The sequence below is a fragment of the Numenius arquata genome, chromosome 7 (assembly GCF_964106895.1).
Source record: "Numenius arquata chromosome 7, bNumArq3.hap1.1, whole genome shotgun sequence".
NCBI lineage: Eukaryota > Metazoa > Chordata > Aves > Charadriiformes > Scolopacidae > Numenius > Numenius arquata.
In genome coordinates this window covers 5,642,073-5,659,957 of record NC_133582.1, presented here as the reverse complement: position 1 = coordinate 5,659,957, position 17,885 = coordinate 5,642,073, and the positions used below count along the sequence as shown (strand labels likewise).

General features: G+C 43.3%; 2 protein-coding genes across 2 annotated transcripts; both read right to left on the bottom strand.

Moving 5' to 3' along the window:
* Window positions 1–3,802: 3,802 nt before the first annotated feature.
* On the bottom strand, window positions 3,803–11,126 carry C7H6orf163 (chromosome 7 C6orf163 homolog). The gene is made up of 5 exons (XM_074150518.1): window positions 10,959–11,126; window positions 8,967–9,061; window positions 8,366–8,473; window positions 5,887–6,089; window positions 3,803–4,511 (listed from the first exon to the last, which is right to left on the bottom strand). The coding sequence occupies exons 1-5, from the start codon at window positions 11,104–11,106 to the stop codon at window positions 4,013–4,015; spliced, it is 1,053 nt and encodes a 350-aa protein (XP_074006619.1). The 5' UTR covers window positions 11,107–11,126; the 3' UTR covers window positions 3,803–4,012.
* A 2,773-nt stretch (window positions 11,127–13,899) lies between these two features.
* SMIM8 (small integral membrane protein 8) lies at window positions 13,900–16,907 on the bottom strand. Its single transcript, XM_074150517.1, has 3 exons — window positions 16,854–16,907; window positions 15,617–15,758; window positions 13,900–14,678 (listed from the first exon to the last, which is right to left on the bottom strand). Exons 2-3 carry the CDS (start codon window positions 15,734–15,736, stop codon window positions 14,520–14,522), a joined length of 279 nt encoding a protein of 92 aa, XP_074006618.1. The 5' UTR covers window positions 15,737–15,758; window positions 16,854–16,907; the 3' UTR covers window positions 13,900–14,519.
* Window positions 16,908–17,885: the final 978 nt, after the last annotated feature.

Here is a 17,885-nt window from a genome sequence, read left to right as displayed (position 1 = left end):
ATAGTGTGGCTTGAGTTTTCAAATAAACAAACTAAAAGTACCTGTGCCTTTTGGAAAGTTTATTAGAGGAAGGAGGACTGTAATCTTATGAGAAAAATAACAGAAAAATACAGGGCTCAAACACCTTGACGGGCAGGATTTTTCTTTAGTCACTCAAGTTTTAGGACAAGCATAACAGAGGACTGCAGCGGTATATTAGAAAAGTCCAAGTATGCAAAAGAAACGCAAGATCCAGTAATGAAACAGCAATGCTCTTAGAAAAAGCCAAAAAAAAGTGCTAGAGACTGTTTTAATAAGAGCAAGACAAACTGTTGATGGTCAGCTAGAAGAGCCAAGATTTGGGAAGGCCATGTTGGGGGTGCAGCAGTTTTATTTATCCTTCTCCTTGGAGCTACTTTAGTAGCTGTTGTTAGTTAAGCTGTTCATCTAACTCTCGGTTTGCTCACTGGCCCAAAGAAAGCTAAGGTGACCTGTTAATTGCTAGTCCCAGCAAACTGCAATGGAGGAGGCACAGGTTTCCTCACGCCCCAGGATGTTTCTATCATTGTTGCTGGCCCATTCTTCCTTCAAGGATTTGTCTTTCCCTCTGGTCACTGCCGACATGTCCCCAGGCAGAACCCTGCCTCAATATCCCCAAAACATGGATGTACTGTACCTACTAGCCAATATTAATGCCAGTTGTTGCAGCATCTGCATCTCTCACCAGTCACTTGATGCATTTTGCGATGTCATTCATATTCCTTTACTCAATCTGTATTTTAACTAGCAGCAAATGTAACGCTGAACTGTTGTTAATTAAGCCCCAGCAAAGGAAATCACATCAGTAACTTCAATCACAATTACTCGGTTTCTATCTGTGTGGGTACACTACATCCATGCATAGACAGCGCGTGTTTGTTCTGTGGTCTGTTGCCCGTGAGGCGCTGCGGTTCCTTAATTGCCTCACACGCTGACAGCGTGCACTCACATTCCAAATGCTACCAGCATCATTAGTTCCTTTCACACTTCATTTCTCCATGCCAGGCATTCAGAGATTTCACAATCTGCATATCCTCCTTTTAAGACATCACAGATCTCTTCTGCAGACCTTTGAGGGACTAATGAGCAAGATGTCTCTAGTTTATTAATTAGCTGCTTATCAGCCATACTCCACAGCTCCCTACTAGTTCAGCTGCTCAGCTACAGTAATTAGACAACCCACTTTTCAGTCTTTATAGCATTGCCTTAGAAAGTTTCACTGTTCCTGAGACTATGGTACTTTCTGGCAATTTCAGACATCTCCTGAATGACTAATAGAGAAATCCCGCTTTCTGTATTATTCATTGCAGCCGTTACAGCTCCCCATTCCAGGTTTTGTCTCGTGCACTCTGCCGTCAATATGTGCCATCACCGGCACACCAGCGTCCAGATGTTATCTGAAAGCTCATTTATTTGCATCATTCAGATGAACAGTCAAAAAGCATGTATTCACACTCACTCTGATTCAGAGTGCAAGTGAGTAGCATTACTTTTCATGCTGCAATCCTTCTCAAACAGGAACAAAATCAAGCCAGCAAACATATGCTGTCTATGCTTCATGCAGTGAAAGACTTGCTTGTATGTCTGAACTGATTTTTATTAGCTACCAATAGCTCATGTACTCACAGCTTTCATCTGTTAAGTATCTGACATGCAGAAACTTATGGAATATGAAAAACAGCCTTTTTTTCCCACTTGCCAATCAACCATAATGAATACTGTGCAGTGACTACAGCTAGAAAGGAAAAAAAATAATCTTTTAAATCAGGCTTAGTTAGATACTTTACCTTCTAAAACATTTCCTTGAAATACCAAACAGCGTCCATGACAAATGGCTCTCCAGGTCCCACAGAGATTCTACTGCTTGCTATCTTGTATATCCATTTAGACTGCAGAGATATTCACTTAGGCCAAGCTGTGGCTCCTTTCATCTCTACACAATCAAGCGCACAGACTCAAGAGGACACGCTGTTTCTAAGCAGAGCCAATACAACTTCCCCTTGACATTTGAAAGCAGTAAAACAAAATGTTTTTCCTTTCCCAAAAGGCAATGAGAAGTAACGCCAGCGCCTGACAGACTGTTATGTGCTGTATATACTGTGCATGCACTGGCGAGTAAGTCCACCCCAGAGCATGCCTGCATGCCTATACAGCTATGTATAGACACAGCTGACCAGATCTCGAGCCTCTGCTGCCCATCTCCAAATATGCTGCCAAGGCTGTAGGTCAGGAGGGGTCTGGGATGTGCCCTCACAGGGGCCCTTCGTCTTGTCTGGATGACTGGGGTACCCAGAACTAAGGTCCACCACAGAGAATACTAACCCCTGTAGACAGCCACAGTCTGTACCAATCACTGCCCCTGTATCCCAGATGAAAAATGGGCTAACCTTTTAAGACAGGGTGACTTCTTTCTTTCGGAAACAAATGCTAGCAGTAAGGCATTGCAGAAGTATATGATGATATTACATCCCTCCCAGTAGAGAAGAACAAAAAAAAAAATCTACTTATCTAACATTGTAAGAGAACTTGAACTGTTTGTTCAAGGGGAGTTGAAGCACTTCATCATCTTGGTTTTCTGATACGCAAGATGCAGAGTTGCCCCTCATGTTGCCTCAAGCACAGATACGCACATGCATACAAGCATGTCTGGTAGATTGCCCAGATTTAGAACCTTAGCAGCAGACCTCACAGCCTCTCTAGTCACTGTCTTTGACCACCTGGTCCCTCAAGTAGCCAAATCTCAGACACTCTGCTCTCTCCAGTATCTTAGATTTATGGCCACTGTCACTTGGCTCCCATGCCTCTTACCCGATTTGTCAGCTAGCCTGTCTTGGTATTTGCTAGTGATTACATACTGATATACATACGCACGTAATACACACTCCAGTCTCTCCAATTGCTGGCACCCTGAGCCTGCAGCTCCTGTCATCTGTGGTCCAACTCCAGCTGTTGGAAGGTAGACCTCCATGGATACACATGCATGCAGATAAAGCCCTGCACCCAGGAAAAGTCAGAAATGGAGTTAAATGAAGAGACAGGACAGACTGCACTGATCAGGAGCAGCCTGATGTTTACATGTAATCAGCCTCTTTTGTCCCCTTATTCCTCTCTTTTCCCACTCTTTTTTCCCCATGCCTCCTTGATCCCCCATTCCCCACCTTTGGTTCTTTCCCAAAACACCCCATAATAAGCCTTTGTACAATCCCAAGATGCTCTGCCCTGCATCCCCTAGGTCCCATACCTCCAGGCTGTATCCACCCCCTTTTACATTCCTCAGCTCACACTGAAGATGCTATACAGTATTTTCAGATAAAGAGGTAACAAATGAGATAAACAAAAAGCTTTAATGAATATTAAGTGAATGCTGTGAGAAGTCTTATTCCCCTCTGATGATAAATCAGATGTTTAGGCAGGCTGAATCTCAGACCAAATTGATGTATCGAGGCTGGCCTAAAGCCACGCAGGCTTTGAGCATGTGTGAATGAGTCCTCCCACAGGGAAATTATTTTGCATGCCCACTGGCACACATTTTTTGCCCAAAAGCTGTTTCTCAAGCCAGGTGAGTTTTCAGATCATGAAACCACTCGCAAGTACTCTTCATAGATATACACACTGTTACAGAGAATAACTGCCCTGTAAATCTCAGAACCCAAGCTGCAGGTGTTCAAAGCTTTTGTGTCTTACTCCACACCCAAGCATTCGGGGCAGAGCCAACAGTCCTCACAGTCCAAAAGCTGATGCTTACCTAAGCGACAGATTTTCTCATCAGATTTTCAGATTTTTTCCTTCTCACGAAGTACTCAGTGGGAAGCTCCTCAACTGTTACATGTTCCAACCTCTGCCCTAGCATTTGTAAAACAAAAATTAATTTATAATTTCTAAGCATGGCTCATCACTTCATTATTTTATATAGTGGTGGTTATTTTTCTCTGTATCATTCTAACCGCACTCATATAATTCAGTGAACAGAGATGAATTTATTTTTCAGCGTCACCTATTTGCAGTTTTGTTTACCCATGGCTGTGAATCTCACACTTGTAATACCAGTTCTCTTGTATTCCTTGTCATTGTCCTTTGCTTCTTCTAGGGTGTCCTTCTGCTCAAATGTTTTTCTGACTGGTAGAATAAAATCTGCTTGTCCAGGGGACAGGTTAGGAAATGTGGCATCAATATACTTTTGAAAAGCTTGTCTTATTTCTTGTATTTCCGTTTCCAGTCTGTCCTTCCAATCTGTCATCTCCTCCAGTTTTTGTGTGAGAGATTTTACCTGTCCTTCTGCTGCTTTCCGTGCAATCGTCACCTTTTCCAGCTCATCAAGACGTAGGGTTTCTGCTTCCCTGAGCTGTTTTTCAGTCTCAGTTTGATTCTCTTTTTGTGCAAGTCTCAGGGCAGTATTAATCTCATGAGATTTTTCTTTGTTTAATTGCTCTATAATCTTCTGATATTGTTCCTCAGCTAACATACTTTCTTCCTTGAGCTGCTCTATATTCTTTCTATTTAAAAAAGAAAAAGAAGAAAAGATTTCTAAGGAATACCTGTAATTAAAGATTATTTAAAAAACAATTTAAGTCTGCTCAAGTTGTTGTAAAACCTCTCTTATTCAACTATAAATACACAGCAAATCAGAACTTGATGTAGGACCTCTGAAACAAAACAAGGTAAAAGAAGGCCACTGGTAACACAGAGAAAGAAAGTTGCAGAAGATTCTATTTCTGCATGTGTTTCATCCAGCCATCATTTAATAATGCTTGCTTCCAAATGAAAAATACAAAGGATTACTCCTTCACTCTTCGTTCAGGTCTCAGAGCTAGTACACACCGATTTTCAAATAGACTTTGAAAAACTCTGCCCCCGAGTAAAAATGCTGTCTTGAAGTGAAACCTATGAACTGATTTCTAGACTACAGATTCACCTGTAATTTTGTTTAAGTGGTAGTGAGAACATCTTTGTGCTAGCACATCAGTAATAAAGCATAAAATTTATATTATGTAGTCAAAACATTCCGGGTGCTATTCACCGGAGTTGGCTCAGGGATATGTAAACAATGGTGCATCAGGCATCCATTAAGGTTACTGAGCCAAACACTTCAGTTTGGAGAAAACAATTTCTGCCCCCTGTTATTGCTCCCTCCACTTTGCTGGAGATACTTTCACAGAACTCTACTAACAGGAGAAGTTAAAGAGACCAGCTAAGTTTATGCAGAATGTGATTTATCTTTGTCAGAAAGGGCATGTTTTAATAGTGAAAATGAAGGTATTAAATAATGGATCAAAACTTAAGTGTAACTCTGTTCAGAAAAAAAAAAAGCACCTTACAAAGGAACACACCTGAACTGATCTTTTCATTGTGACAGCATCGTGTTATTTTGTTGTTTGTGCTGTCAAAAATTGAAATGTATTCTACTCTTAAGGGAGAGGGGTGTGTTACTATCTTGACATCAAAGCTGTTTAATTCGCAATGCTTAATCTTTACGGGTAGAATCTCCTGCACCCCACAGAGCTCTCTATGAACACATCTTTTTCAGTTTTGCATAGATGTCAGGAATGGCACAATAGGCCCCAGAGATCTTTATTTCTGATGACTCTAAATCAGCCATAAAAAGCAAAACTTTGGGATCCATGGTTGGCTTTGTGATACTTGCTCTTAGGAAAAAAATATGTTTCATTTCTATATGGGGTGTCAGCAAGAGAGAGCGAGCCTGCAGCTCTTGCTGGCCTCTTGACATTTCCAATTTCCAAATATGTTTTCTTCTAAAGCATCTATTGATCTTTGCCTAGAAGACGCATCAGAGCAATGCTGATGCAATTCCGTTCACTTTCTTTAGCAGATCATGCGTGCCAGCCAAGTCAGAGGAAACACAAAGAGCACCTGTGCTGTATGGCGGCTTCCCGCAGGGCTCTCTCCCTCTCCTCTTTCCTGGCTTCGGCCACCGCTTGCATCTTGTCCCGGGCACACTCCATGAGGACGCACTGAACTCTGTGAGCCATGCGCTGCTCTGTAGCTTCAGCCTCTTTCTTCTGCTCCTCCTCCATGTACTGCTTCATCTCTGCCTTTGCCTTCCTCACCTCTTCCTTAAGCAAAGTTAAAAGCAGATGTATGTAGCAGCAACTTATTATTCAGCTGTCTTTAAACAATTCCCAGCAAAGCCCAGCAGAACAGACTTCAGGAAAAAATTATGAGGCAATTACAGTGACTTACTGTAGCATCATTCCACATCATCCATGTTTTCTACACAAGGCACAAGTTTCCTGGTATATTTTCTTCACAATCTCATGTGGCCAGTGCCATGGTTTTAGAGTGACATGGAGAAGCCTGGTCCTTGGTACGCTTGTCAGCAAGATATTGCTTGGGCTGATGAATTATGACATTGTAACACTAATCTTAGGTGGTCCGGATGGACATAGATATATTTGGAATCCCAGACAACTCTACACCAATATACCTCTGTTGCCATTATAGGCCATGCCAAACTCATGCCAAGCCTGACCATCCAGGAAAGCAGTGCAACCTAGTTAACTCACTGCCCAGTGATCTGTGCTGCTTTGCCACCATTCACAGTTTTTTCCAAGACCCCTGAAAAGTGCATCCTCTGTGGAAGTGGCAAGACGGTATTCGGAAAGCTCTGGCTGCTTAGATCTTGGTGCGTTTTCTAATACACAATGAGCAGAATTACATGAGGTTTGATGTAAATCTTTTGCACACCCAACTATAAGCTCTGTACTCTGTGTATTTTTGTGGATACTGGTTGGTTGTCTACTGCTGACAAGCGGAGTGACAAATAATAAGACCTGCCTACAAAGAAGCCTAACTAAAGCCACTTGACTATTAGTGGTGGTGGAACAGTCACATCAGCACTGCTGCAAAAAGCCATTCCTGAGGCTACCAGCTGAAAGCAGTTGTCTTTGTCCTATCCTAAATGTAAAAACACTTCAATTACTCATTCAGTGAGATGTCTTTTTGGCTGCCACTATGGGTTTGCTTAGACAGATGCTGAGTAAGTTTTCTGCCACCACCTCTCCACGCTAGTTGCTAGTGAGCACTGTTAAGACACCTCTTAAAATGAACTGCAAGAAACACAAAGCACCAAATAGAAAACATCTTGCAATTAGTTTAGATATATTTGCCTCTGCTTTTGTTTCAGCTGTAGAATTCTCTATCTGCTCCCTAGTCCTTAATCACTAGAACCAATGTTATCAGAACAAACGGTACGTGTTCAGGTCCTGAGCACTCAGGTCTATGAAGATACATAACAGGCTTGTGGCAAGTAATTGAACAGTTAAACACGAGGAACTGAGCTTCTGCCAACTACTGTCAGCGGATGCTATGACAGCAAAAGACAGAGCTCCCTTGGAAAACAGCTCCATAAAACAGAATGAACTCAGCTGGAAACTTAAGACCACTGTAAACCTCCCTGCTTTTCCTCTTGAGATGCCAAGCACATTGCTTTGACTGCCTGCAGTATAAACAGATAGCTATTTAGAAACTTGTATAAAATAAAATTCCAAAGCAAAACGCTCCAGCAATTCTCTGTGCGCCCTTCATCTGTCGGTGGGAGCCTGCAAGACTAAGGATGAGAGGTGTTAGACGGACTGCGCAGTGCCTGACTGAGGAGTGCTTGGATGCTCCAGTAGTAAAAAGCCCTGTGAAGTGGTGCAGAAAGCAGGAAGGATCAGATCCAGAAGGCAGTTGCCCTCCTTTCTCTCTGTATAATCTCTGAGTCTTTTCTCGGATATTAAACAGCCACATGAAGCATGTGCTAAGCAGATATAGAAATTCAAAGCTACAATTGGTGCGCTTCATTTAGGAATACACATATGCTGGCAGTTTTCCTTCTCCTCCACTCCACTTCGGGTCCAGGTTCAGTAAATCAGTTAAATAACTTTCTAGCTTTGATGGACATCCAACTCTAACCATTCTGTGATGCTGTGACATGAAACTCCAGGACAGATTTAAAGTTATGCCTGTATTTAACTGCTCTTAAGAAATGCACCTAATCAGATTCAGTGGCTGGCTGACTTAAGGCCGGACAAAGAATTTTCAACAAAGTCCACAAACTTAATTCAATAAAAAAAACAAGTAAAACATGCTGAAAGTGAATTAAAAATCCAGCTAGTTCAAGCTCATGTCTCATCTAGCACAAAGACAAAGCCAGATATCCTTAGGCCAAGTACTTCTCCTGGCACTGGAGTTCAAATCTCAGATGAATGAAGGTCCTGGTTATGGCAAGCATTAATAAAACCCTTTTTCTTTTTTTTTTTTGTTTAACATAGAATGATATTCTCATTTGTCAAACACAGTTCTGTCATGCTAGCTATTTCCACGGTAATGAAAGCAAACTGGTTCATACCTTTAATTCCTCTCCAAGTTTTTGTTTGAGGTCTTGTACAAACGCACTGTGGTTAGCGGATGCCTCTTTGAGAGCTTTATCCACTGCCTCTTCCTTGAGCATTTCAGCCTTTAAAACAAGTTATTATTTAAGTATAGGTGCTCACATTCTATTAACATCCTGTTAAGATGAAGCAGAGGTTACATGATCAATAGTTCTGTATTTTCTTTTGGCCCATTTGGCAATTTTATTGCAGTGATTCCTGTTAAAATGTAGCCACACTATAGCATTGAGCTGCCACAGTTGTAACCACTATACATATATTTAACATAAAGGGCAGTTTCAGAATCTTACATAGCGCCATGGGGAACAGCTGTAACAAGCGGTAACTTCTGTGTGCTTTAGAGACCATTTTCACACCAGATGTAAAATTTGTTATTAATTCAAAGTATGCTTTGTTGTGCTCAGAAACTGGAGAAATAGGTGCATGCAATCTGTGACAAGCTGAAATTAATGACAGCTCTATAGCAGTGACCTCAAAGTTCTTTAACTGCCTTTACGCTATAGCAATTATTCCAAAGAATCATCATCATTTAAATGACAGGACCGTAATTTAATTTACCTGAGACCAAAGTTCAGCTTTCATTTTTTCAATGCGCTCTTGTATCTCTGCCTCCTTCTTTTTATGGTGTTCTTGTTGAATGTCTGCTCCAATCTCTGTACAATCAACACAAGCGGTTCATACACAGCAAACAACCATAGTGCAGAAACCTGTGTCTCTCTCCTGACCCCTTTGCTTGGCTCCTCAGCTAAATAAAAAAAACCAAAAGGCTAAAAACACCTATTTCACATATAGGAAAACACAATTTTTACTGCTTTTGCAGTTCCATAAATGCAACAAGAAGGTGCTGAACCCAACTCTCAAGGAAGGCCCAGCCCAGTGCTGCAGGAGCACAACTAATCCCTTCCAGAAAGGAGCCACAGCGCTTCACAGGGCCCAGGCCAAGGTCGTTCCCTTTAGCAGCATGGACGGGGTCCAAGTAAAATGTTAGCGTCACTGTCTTCTCCTGCAGACATGCTGTGAAACAAAACAGGTAGTACTGCCAACTCATCTGAAAGGCTGCTCTTCAGCACCAAGGACTGCCCAGAAGACAAGCCAATGCAGAAGGAGGTGGATAAAGATCATAGAATGGTTCAAGTTGGAAGGGACCTTAAAGATCATCCAGTTCCAACCCCCCTGCCCTGGGCAGGGACACCTCCCACTAGAGCAGGTTCCTCAAAGCCCCATCCAGCCTGGCCTTGAACCCCTCCAGGGATGGGCCATCCACAACTTCCCTGGGCAACCTGTTCCAGTGTCTCACCACCCTCACAGATGCCTTTCTGCATCCCAAACCTTCCTCCTCCTCAACAGTGGGATTTCAGATCCTCCCCCTCTGCCTTTCCTACTCAGTGCCAAGCCTGGGCATTGCTTTGGATCCCGTTCTCTCTGCTTGGCAGAGAACTCTCTATAACCTCTTCCTGGGTTATAGGAAAATGAAAACAGAATGGAGCCACAGGAGGTCTAGTCTTCACACAGCCACTGGAGGATCAGGGCTCCCTCTTTCAGTCTTCTTCCCCACTCCACATGAGTGGGCAGAGTCCTCTCATGGAGCTGACACATGGAAAACAGCAGCAGGATGGGATAAAGAGGTCAACTGGTTTAAATCAACAAAACCGAAGTCCAAGAGTGCATAAATCTTAGCAACAAGCATGTTGTGCTCCAACCGCATAGCTTTTCCCCAGTCCATTATACTAAGTAGCAAAGAGAAAATAATTTAAAAAGAGACTGTATCTGGCCTTCTGGACGTGTTTTATGCTTTATGTGTTAACACAGAGCTGAATCCTCATGTTCTGAGATATGCACGGCACCCACCCTGATGCTGGGGCTCTCAATACACCGATAATCAGTCGATAATGCTTAAAATAGAAACCAAGCACACTCCTCTTCACAATGCAGATCAATTAAAATGCACAACATGATTTCTACAGAACTTTACACAGCTGATCAGAAGCCTCTATGACAATTGGGCATAGAATATAAAGATACTTCAGATTCTTGCCAGGTCCTCAAACATATGAATGGCACCACATGCTTTCCTTCATCGTTGAGGTTATGATTGTGGTATGCCAGAAAAAAAATAATCAAACCTCAAGAAGCTCTACAAAGCCTCAATCCAAGGTCAGCAGCCAGAATCAGGTATAAGAAGGTAGGATTCGGGATAAAACACCCCAGCTGTCCCCTGCTGAAGGGTGAGGGGGTGATCTTTGCAAATATTAAGTCAAGCACAGTTCCTCCCAAGAAACTTTCCCTTAGAAAACATTTGCTAATGATCTTACAACTAATTCTCTTTTGCACTTTATTACGCTCAAATCTGAATGCCCTCATGCACCACAGGACAGTTGACCTTGCCCCCCCTCTGAATAAGCTGGATTTATTAAGTCAGAAGGTAAGTACAGTTCTTTCTTACCAAGATGTGAATCCTGTCATGACTGTCAAGAACAGGCAAGAACAACAGCTCTTGGGAGTTTTCCTGAATCTCATATTGTGAGGAAAGGACTTCAAAAGCAAACTTACCCAGTATATCACGATGAGTGTAATACCGTGTTCTGAAAGGCTTATACTCCCGAATCCGATCAAAAGTAGCATTGGAAGGCGGTGGTGGTACTACTTTAGAACATACAGCACAGCAAACGAAGGAGTCCAGATCAGGACTTCTAATCATCGTGGTATTCTAGTATTATTCTGTAATACAGTTACTAAAATGTCAGAACCCCATTCCTGGCAGATCTCTTGCTTGCAGCATAAACGTTTATTGTTGCTACAGAAAACATGCAAGCTGATGAAGAGAGAAAAAATCATTGGCCATTACTTTTTACCAGTTAGCTGAAACGTTTGCCTTCAGATTAGGATTCACACATGCTGACAACTAGTAACATGCTGTAGGCAGATGATGAGGGAGGGTTGTATGAAGTGACCCCTTCCAGCCCTAATACAGCTCCCTACGTAGCAACTGTTACTGGGCAGGGCTGGCTTTCCTCACAAAGAACTAACTTTCCCTCCTAATAGTTAAGCAGCGTCAGGGTAGGCTTTGGCTTTTTAATGCATTCTTTTGTTGTTGAATGTCAACAATTCCTATTCAAACCACGTAGTCTAAGGAGATTTCAGGAGCAGTACGATAGCTACCGTTTCAGATATGTGAATCATAGCATTTTGTCGCTGTTCTTGGTAAGGATGTGAAAGCCAGCACAGACAATAAGGAACTAGCAAAACCCTGAGCGAGCCTCTGCCTGGGAAATCATTTTGAGTCACAGTTCCTGTCAAGCCAGCTATCATCTGCTCTAGATAATTATTACTATATTGAAGATGAAATTGAGAAAAGAAGAACAAAAGAAATTGTATTGGTGCTGTTGCCTTATCCTCCAGATGCATAAGGGGAGCCCTGCTTTCAGAGCCAAGCGAACAGATTCTGTTACTGATGTAGCTGTGACCGAGTCGGGTTTTTTCCCCCTTTAATCCCTATACGCACATATTTTTTTATGTATATAAATCAGGTACTTAAAACAGCAAATGCCAGTATTGCCAATATTATAACACCCATTAATTTACTACATTCTTCTCTGTATTTGCGCAGCTTTATCTCCTTTTTATATATAATGTTTGTAGCATTAAAAGAGTTACCTGCACAGCAGCTGCCACAAATAAGTACGGAAAAGCTCCTTAATAATAAGGACAAGTCTAAATATTCCTTCATCCCAGGCAGTTCTAAATTAACCTGGTTAACAGGACTTTACTCCACGCAATAGATCAGAGGCCCCACCTCAGACAGCTTTTCCATGAAGTGCCATTGACATGCACATGGCCCACACCCTGCCCAGGTCAGTCCCACACCCTTCTCTTTCACACCCCTTCCTTGTTTTCCCTCAGTAACTTCCAGATCCATATGCGCTTCACAAAATGTAATTCAAAATTTTGAGAACCCAAATCCTGCATCAATCCCAAATACATCAAAATGAAAGACTGGGCTTTTTCACTTCAACTCATCTGCAGGTATAAGCATCAAAGTGTGTATTTTAAAAGCCTGCAGAAAAACAGGCTAAAATGCTTACTGTAGCACTGTTTTTGGAACAATTTGGTTAAATTCATGCCAACATACGAGACTCGTACATTTTAATGAATTGAAGAGAGCTCAAATCCTGTGTGACCATTTTTAAAAGAACAGATTAATTCTAAAGGTCCATCACATCCTATCAAACAAAACATATTCTACAGGATATGCACAGCATGTGACAGTTCTGAGTATTTCATCCATTCACCTGGCAATTCCTTCACTCCTCAAAAGGCAAGTAGTTTTCCTCACCTACGAGCTTTCAGATTTGCCCAAGACCCTGCCGTTGTGAGGCAGTTAGGCTCACAGAAGGGAATATGCTTTTAAAGGCTGTAAAAACGCTATTTTCTTTTACAGCTTTATCAAAGGTAGAGCTCACTTCCCTTCTCAGAAAGGAGGTAGCTAAAGCACGGCCCAGCTGAATTTAGGATACAGGTAACTGTAAAACACAAACAGAAGGAAAATCGCAGGTTCAATGCGAAGGATTTAGAGGGAGATAGAGAGAAAACCCACAGAGCAACTGCTGTCCTTCAGCAGTCAGTCACCTTTTTTATCTTCAATAACAAAATCTTTCAGTAACAAAACCCAAAGCAATTTCCAGAGTGGCAAAGCAGATGTCCCTGAATATTCTTTCTTTTTTGGCCTGACAGAAGCCAACTTGGCCAAAGCAGGTTAATAAAGAGGTATCTCAGCTTCTTGGGAGCCCTTGATGGGGCTGTAAATATGAGCTGAATGGAAAAATGCAACCAGAACACTAATTCAGTCCTGTGGTAGAAACAGGGCACGGCCTGGTATGTGCTTTCCCACCACACGTTCTGGAGTTTGGTTAATGCAATACCATCCAGGAAATGTCAGGCACAAAGAAGTAGGTGGAGAAGCCCATAGAAGAAGGCCTCAATGCAGAAAAGCCCCCATCAGTAAGTTTTGCTCAAGGTAAAGGCACACAGGGGACCACCTCATGTGCTACCGAAACGCCACGATGCCCACCCGCCCTCCAGCCACACTCACAGCGGCACCAACCAGCAAACTGCCAAGGGTCACCTCCAACCCACAGGCGGGGCCGTTCAGCAAGACTGGGCTAGTTCAGGTTGATACGTTCTTTTCTCTGTGTCTGTAAAAACTTGTTGATTTTAGACTCTCCATTCCTTAGCCTGAGGTCAGTAACCTATAACAAATTGTCATATAAAGTGCTTTGCAATATAGAGAAATTTAGTTTTTGAATGCAGCTTAAACTAGTCCTGCTGACTAGTCAGGAACACACCACAAGCTCTGGCTAACCTGGAGTTACACGTACCAATTGGCGAGCTGATACAGGTTTGTTCACTGACCTGCTGGATGATGCCAAACAGGAAAGGTAATGGCCGAGTTCTTCCTGCCTTTCTCTTGGCAGAAGCACTCGTTTCACTTTTTCTCCTCTATCTAGCTACTGATTCTTTTATTCATTTGCAAGGAAGAGTACATTAGCATCCAAGGATTATTTTGTACAAATTTACTATTTTAGTATTGTACAAATTTATAATTTATTAAATAAAATCTTTCAACAACTGCTTTATCAGATCTTTCTTGCCTTCAAATTGCTTTACTTACACCGCTGTTAATTATCAACTTTCGACAGATCAAGAGATCAGCTTTTTCTTATCACACGCAATACATTATGCCTTCTGTTTAAAAAATAAAAGACAAAAATAAAAGACAAACCCCTGCTTTCACTTAATCAAAGCAAAGAGAGAAGTGAGCTGAACTATCAGGTAAATTTCTAAGGCATTTACCAGTCTTGACTGCACATCAGAGTTAACTGCATGTCTTCTGACACGCTGTGGAGACCGCAGATAACAATTCTTAAAATCACTTTTATGTTTCCATGTATCTTAATTGCAATTTATGTGTACAGGCATAGCATTTTATAAAGGAACTTAAATTGGATTAAATAGAAAGAGGGACATTTATTCATTATTTCAATGGACAGAGAAAAAATAGCAGTTGCCTTGAAAAGTTCTGGCAGTAATTTGCTGATTTCCTTCCTTATGTTCTCAGTCCCACTTGGAAGTTTTCCTCCTCATATACCTGGACCCGTCACTGTCGATTGCTTCATAGAGGTCCTTTTTATTCTCTACTGTTGCATGCAAATAACCAAGGTAGGCCACGCAGAGGCTAATTGCTATGAGTCCAAATGCCATCACAGGTTTGTTCTGACCAAAAAAAAAAGAAAAAGTACACATTTTTAGTCAAAACATTTTTCATTCATCACAAACATTACATTCTTCAATCTTACCTCAGAAAGTTAACAGTGAAGTATCATGACATCCACAATTGTCAACTGATCTAAATAACTTTAATAAGCAGCAAGAAGGGACACCTGATTTTCTGATAACAAAAGGAATTCCCTATGAAAAAGACGACTCTGATCGCGTTGCCCAGTGCTCTGACTTTTGCTGCTCACAAATGCTGCTTGAGCATGAATGAGCAGGCTAAAACCAATTACTGAAGCTTATTATCACAAACTTCTACCAGAATCCATCTGGATATACTACTAGGACAATGCATGCTACTCCTGCCAAGCAACCTTGAATCACACTCCTCTAAACCAGATCGTGTATTATCACCACAACATCTACACTTATTATGTGTGCGAAATTTCATCCAGTTTTGCTGGGTTCTGCTAGTGTAAATAAAACCTGAGTATCATCAACTTAATTATAATTATATAATTAATTATAAAACACAAGAAAAAAACAAAATATTGAAAAGCTACTAAAAATCCCCTCCTTTGATATCAAAAAGCTCACACTTTATTATTTTTTCCTTTTTAAGTATTGACGAGAACTCTTATTACTTCACCTATCAAATTACATGGCTAATGTGCCTGTAAACAGTCCTGAAAGCAACTTGGCTAGGTACAAAAGAATCAGACAAAATAACAGTGAAATAAAAGCTGGAATAAACAATGTAATGTTCTGGGCTCTTAATAATCAGGGTGGAAAAAAAAGTAAAAATATTTTTAGATACATTACTGGGTGGTTTGCATAACAAGAGATGGTTATATAACGCACACAGAATTGCAATGCTTATTTTAAAGCAACCATGTCTCTCCAAGCATATTTAGTTCCTCTCAGAATGAGCCCCTTACAGGTTTAATGAAAAGCTCTGGGTTCACAGCTCTGAAGAGCATAGTTGTTTGAACACTCCTCAATCCTGGTTTCCTCTCTTTGGGTATTTCATTTTCATTTGGAGGTTTGGTGGAAGACATTTTAATTAATGTTGAATACTTCCTAAAAACAAAATGAAAAATAAATGTCATTTTAATGCAAGAATGAAAAAACAACAGTCACTGAACGCAAGTTCACACTCAGCTCGTTTTCTACAGCATGAATTTTCGTTTATGTATATATAAAAGATTGCCTTTGGTGTTACCTAACACTCCCAGCTTAAACACACTGATTTTCAATCTTGTCAATTTTGTGCATCGCAAAATTAATTTCTGGAGATTCACATCTTTATATATAGCAAGTGTAAGCCTCCTGAAAACAGGCTTTTTTTTTTTTGCTTTTGGCTAATGCTTTAGCTACCGGTGGACCTAGCGGCAGTCTTCAGGCTAAAAAGACAAAGCACACAATTTTTTTTATTTTTTTTTAAATATTCTTACGTGTGACAGCACAGCCTGCACCTTGTACTGTGGTCACTCCGTCCACTCACCCCAGCACCCTTAAGACTCATTTTCTCATACAAGGGACAGGTCCCATGCAAGATGCCACCTGAGCAACGGTGAATACATCATCCCCTTGGTTAACTCTGCTTACTGGGGTTAGAGGAGACACAGTGCTAAGCACACCCCTGCCCTCACCCTGTACGAGTGAGGCACAGCCAGGGGCCCAGGGCCAGGAGTCACAAACCCAACCCAGCAGTCGCCGCGGGCCGCCTCCCTAAACACAGCAGGGAGGTGAAGGCAGCGTGAAGGTCGGCTAAAGGCGACCACACGGGCACAAGGCCCTGCCAGGCCCAGGGTGGCACAACGCCAGTCCATACCTGAGGAGCAACCGCCCGGCAGCTCAGCCTGACTCCCCCACACCTGCCCCCAGCAGCACAAACCCTGAGGGCGGCGACCGAAAGCGCAGAAACGTCCCCCGAGGCTGTGAGGGGGCTCCGCACGCCGCTACCGGCTTTAGGCCGGGGACGAAGGGAGCTATTGCCCCACAGAAAAACACCAGCGGCAACGCCCGGGACATAACGACCAAGGCCAGGCCGCCGCCACCGCTGCCGCACCCCAACGGCGCCTCAGAAGGCGACGGGTAACGGTTAACGCCTCGCGACCAACGGCCGCCGTCCCGCGCGCCCTCTCTCTCTCCCCCTCCCCCGCCGCTACTCACCCCGCGCGCCGCCGACGGGGCTTCCCCCGCGCAGGGGACGGGGCGGGGCCGGCCCGCGCCTGCGCGCTGGCGCCCCCTCCTGAGCGGAGGCCGCCGGCGCGGGCGGGAGAGTGGCCAGGCCCCTCCCCGCCCATCCCCTCAGGCGGCCGGCGGAGCCGGGGTAGGTGAGAGGGTTCTTATAGAGTCATAAAATGGTTTGGGTTGGAAGGGACCGTAAAGGTCATCTCGTTCCAACCCCTCTGCCATGGGCAGGGACACTTCCCACCAGACCAGGTTGCTCAAAGCCCCATCCAGCCTGGCCTTGAACACCTCCAGGGATGGGGCATCCACAGCTTCTCTGGGCAACCTGTTCCAGTGTCTCACCACCCTCACAGGAAAGAATTTCTTCCTCATATCTAATCTAAATCTCTCCTCTTTCAGTGTGAAGCCATTACCCCTTGTCCTGTCATTATGTGCCCTTGTAAAATGTCCCTCCCCATCTCTCCTGTAATCCCCTTCGGGTACTGGAAGGCTGCTATAAAGTCTGGAACCTTCTCCAGGCTGAGCAACCCCAACTCTCTCAGTCTGTCCTCACAGCAGAGGTGCTCCAGCCCTCTGAGCATCTTCGTGGCTTCCTCTACCTGCTCCAACAGGTCCGTGTCCTTCTTGGGCTGAGGACTCCAGAGCTGGACACAGTACTGCAGGTGGGGTCTCACCAGAGCAGAGTAGAGGGACAGAATCACCTCCCTCGACCTGCTGACTCCTTGCCCGGGCTTGTGGGTCCTCTTCACCAAGCACAGCTCCAGATATCAAGCGTGAGGTGGGGGAAGAAGGTGGCTCGGATGGAAGAGGAGCTCTTCACCGCCGAGCCACCCCTCAGAGCCTGGGCAGGCTCCATCCCCTGTGACGCCCCAGCCTGGTGGGCATGGAGTGTTGGCCTCCGGTAAGGGCCAGTCCCTGGTAATCCCCTGCAACCCCCCCCCGAGAGGTGTACAAGATTCGCCCAGTTAGTGCAAACCTTGGTACTCGAGATAGCAGCAATTATTTTTTAAA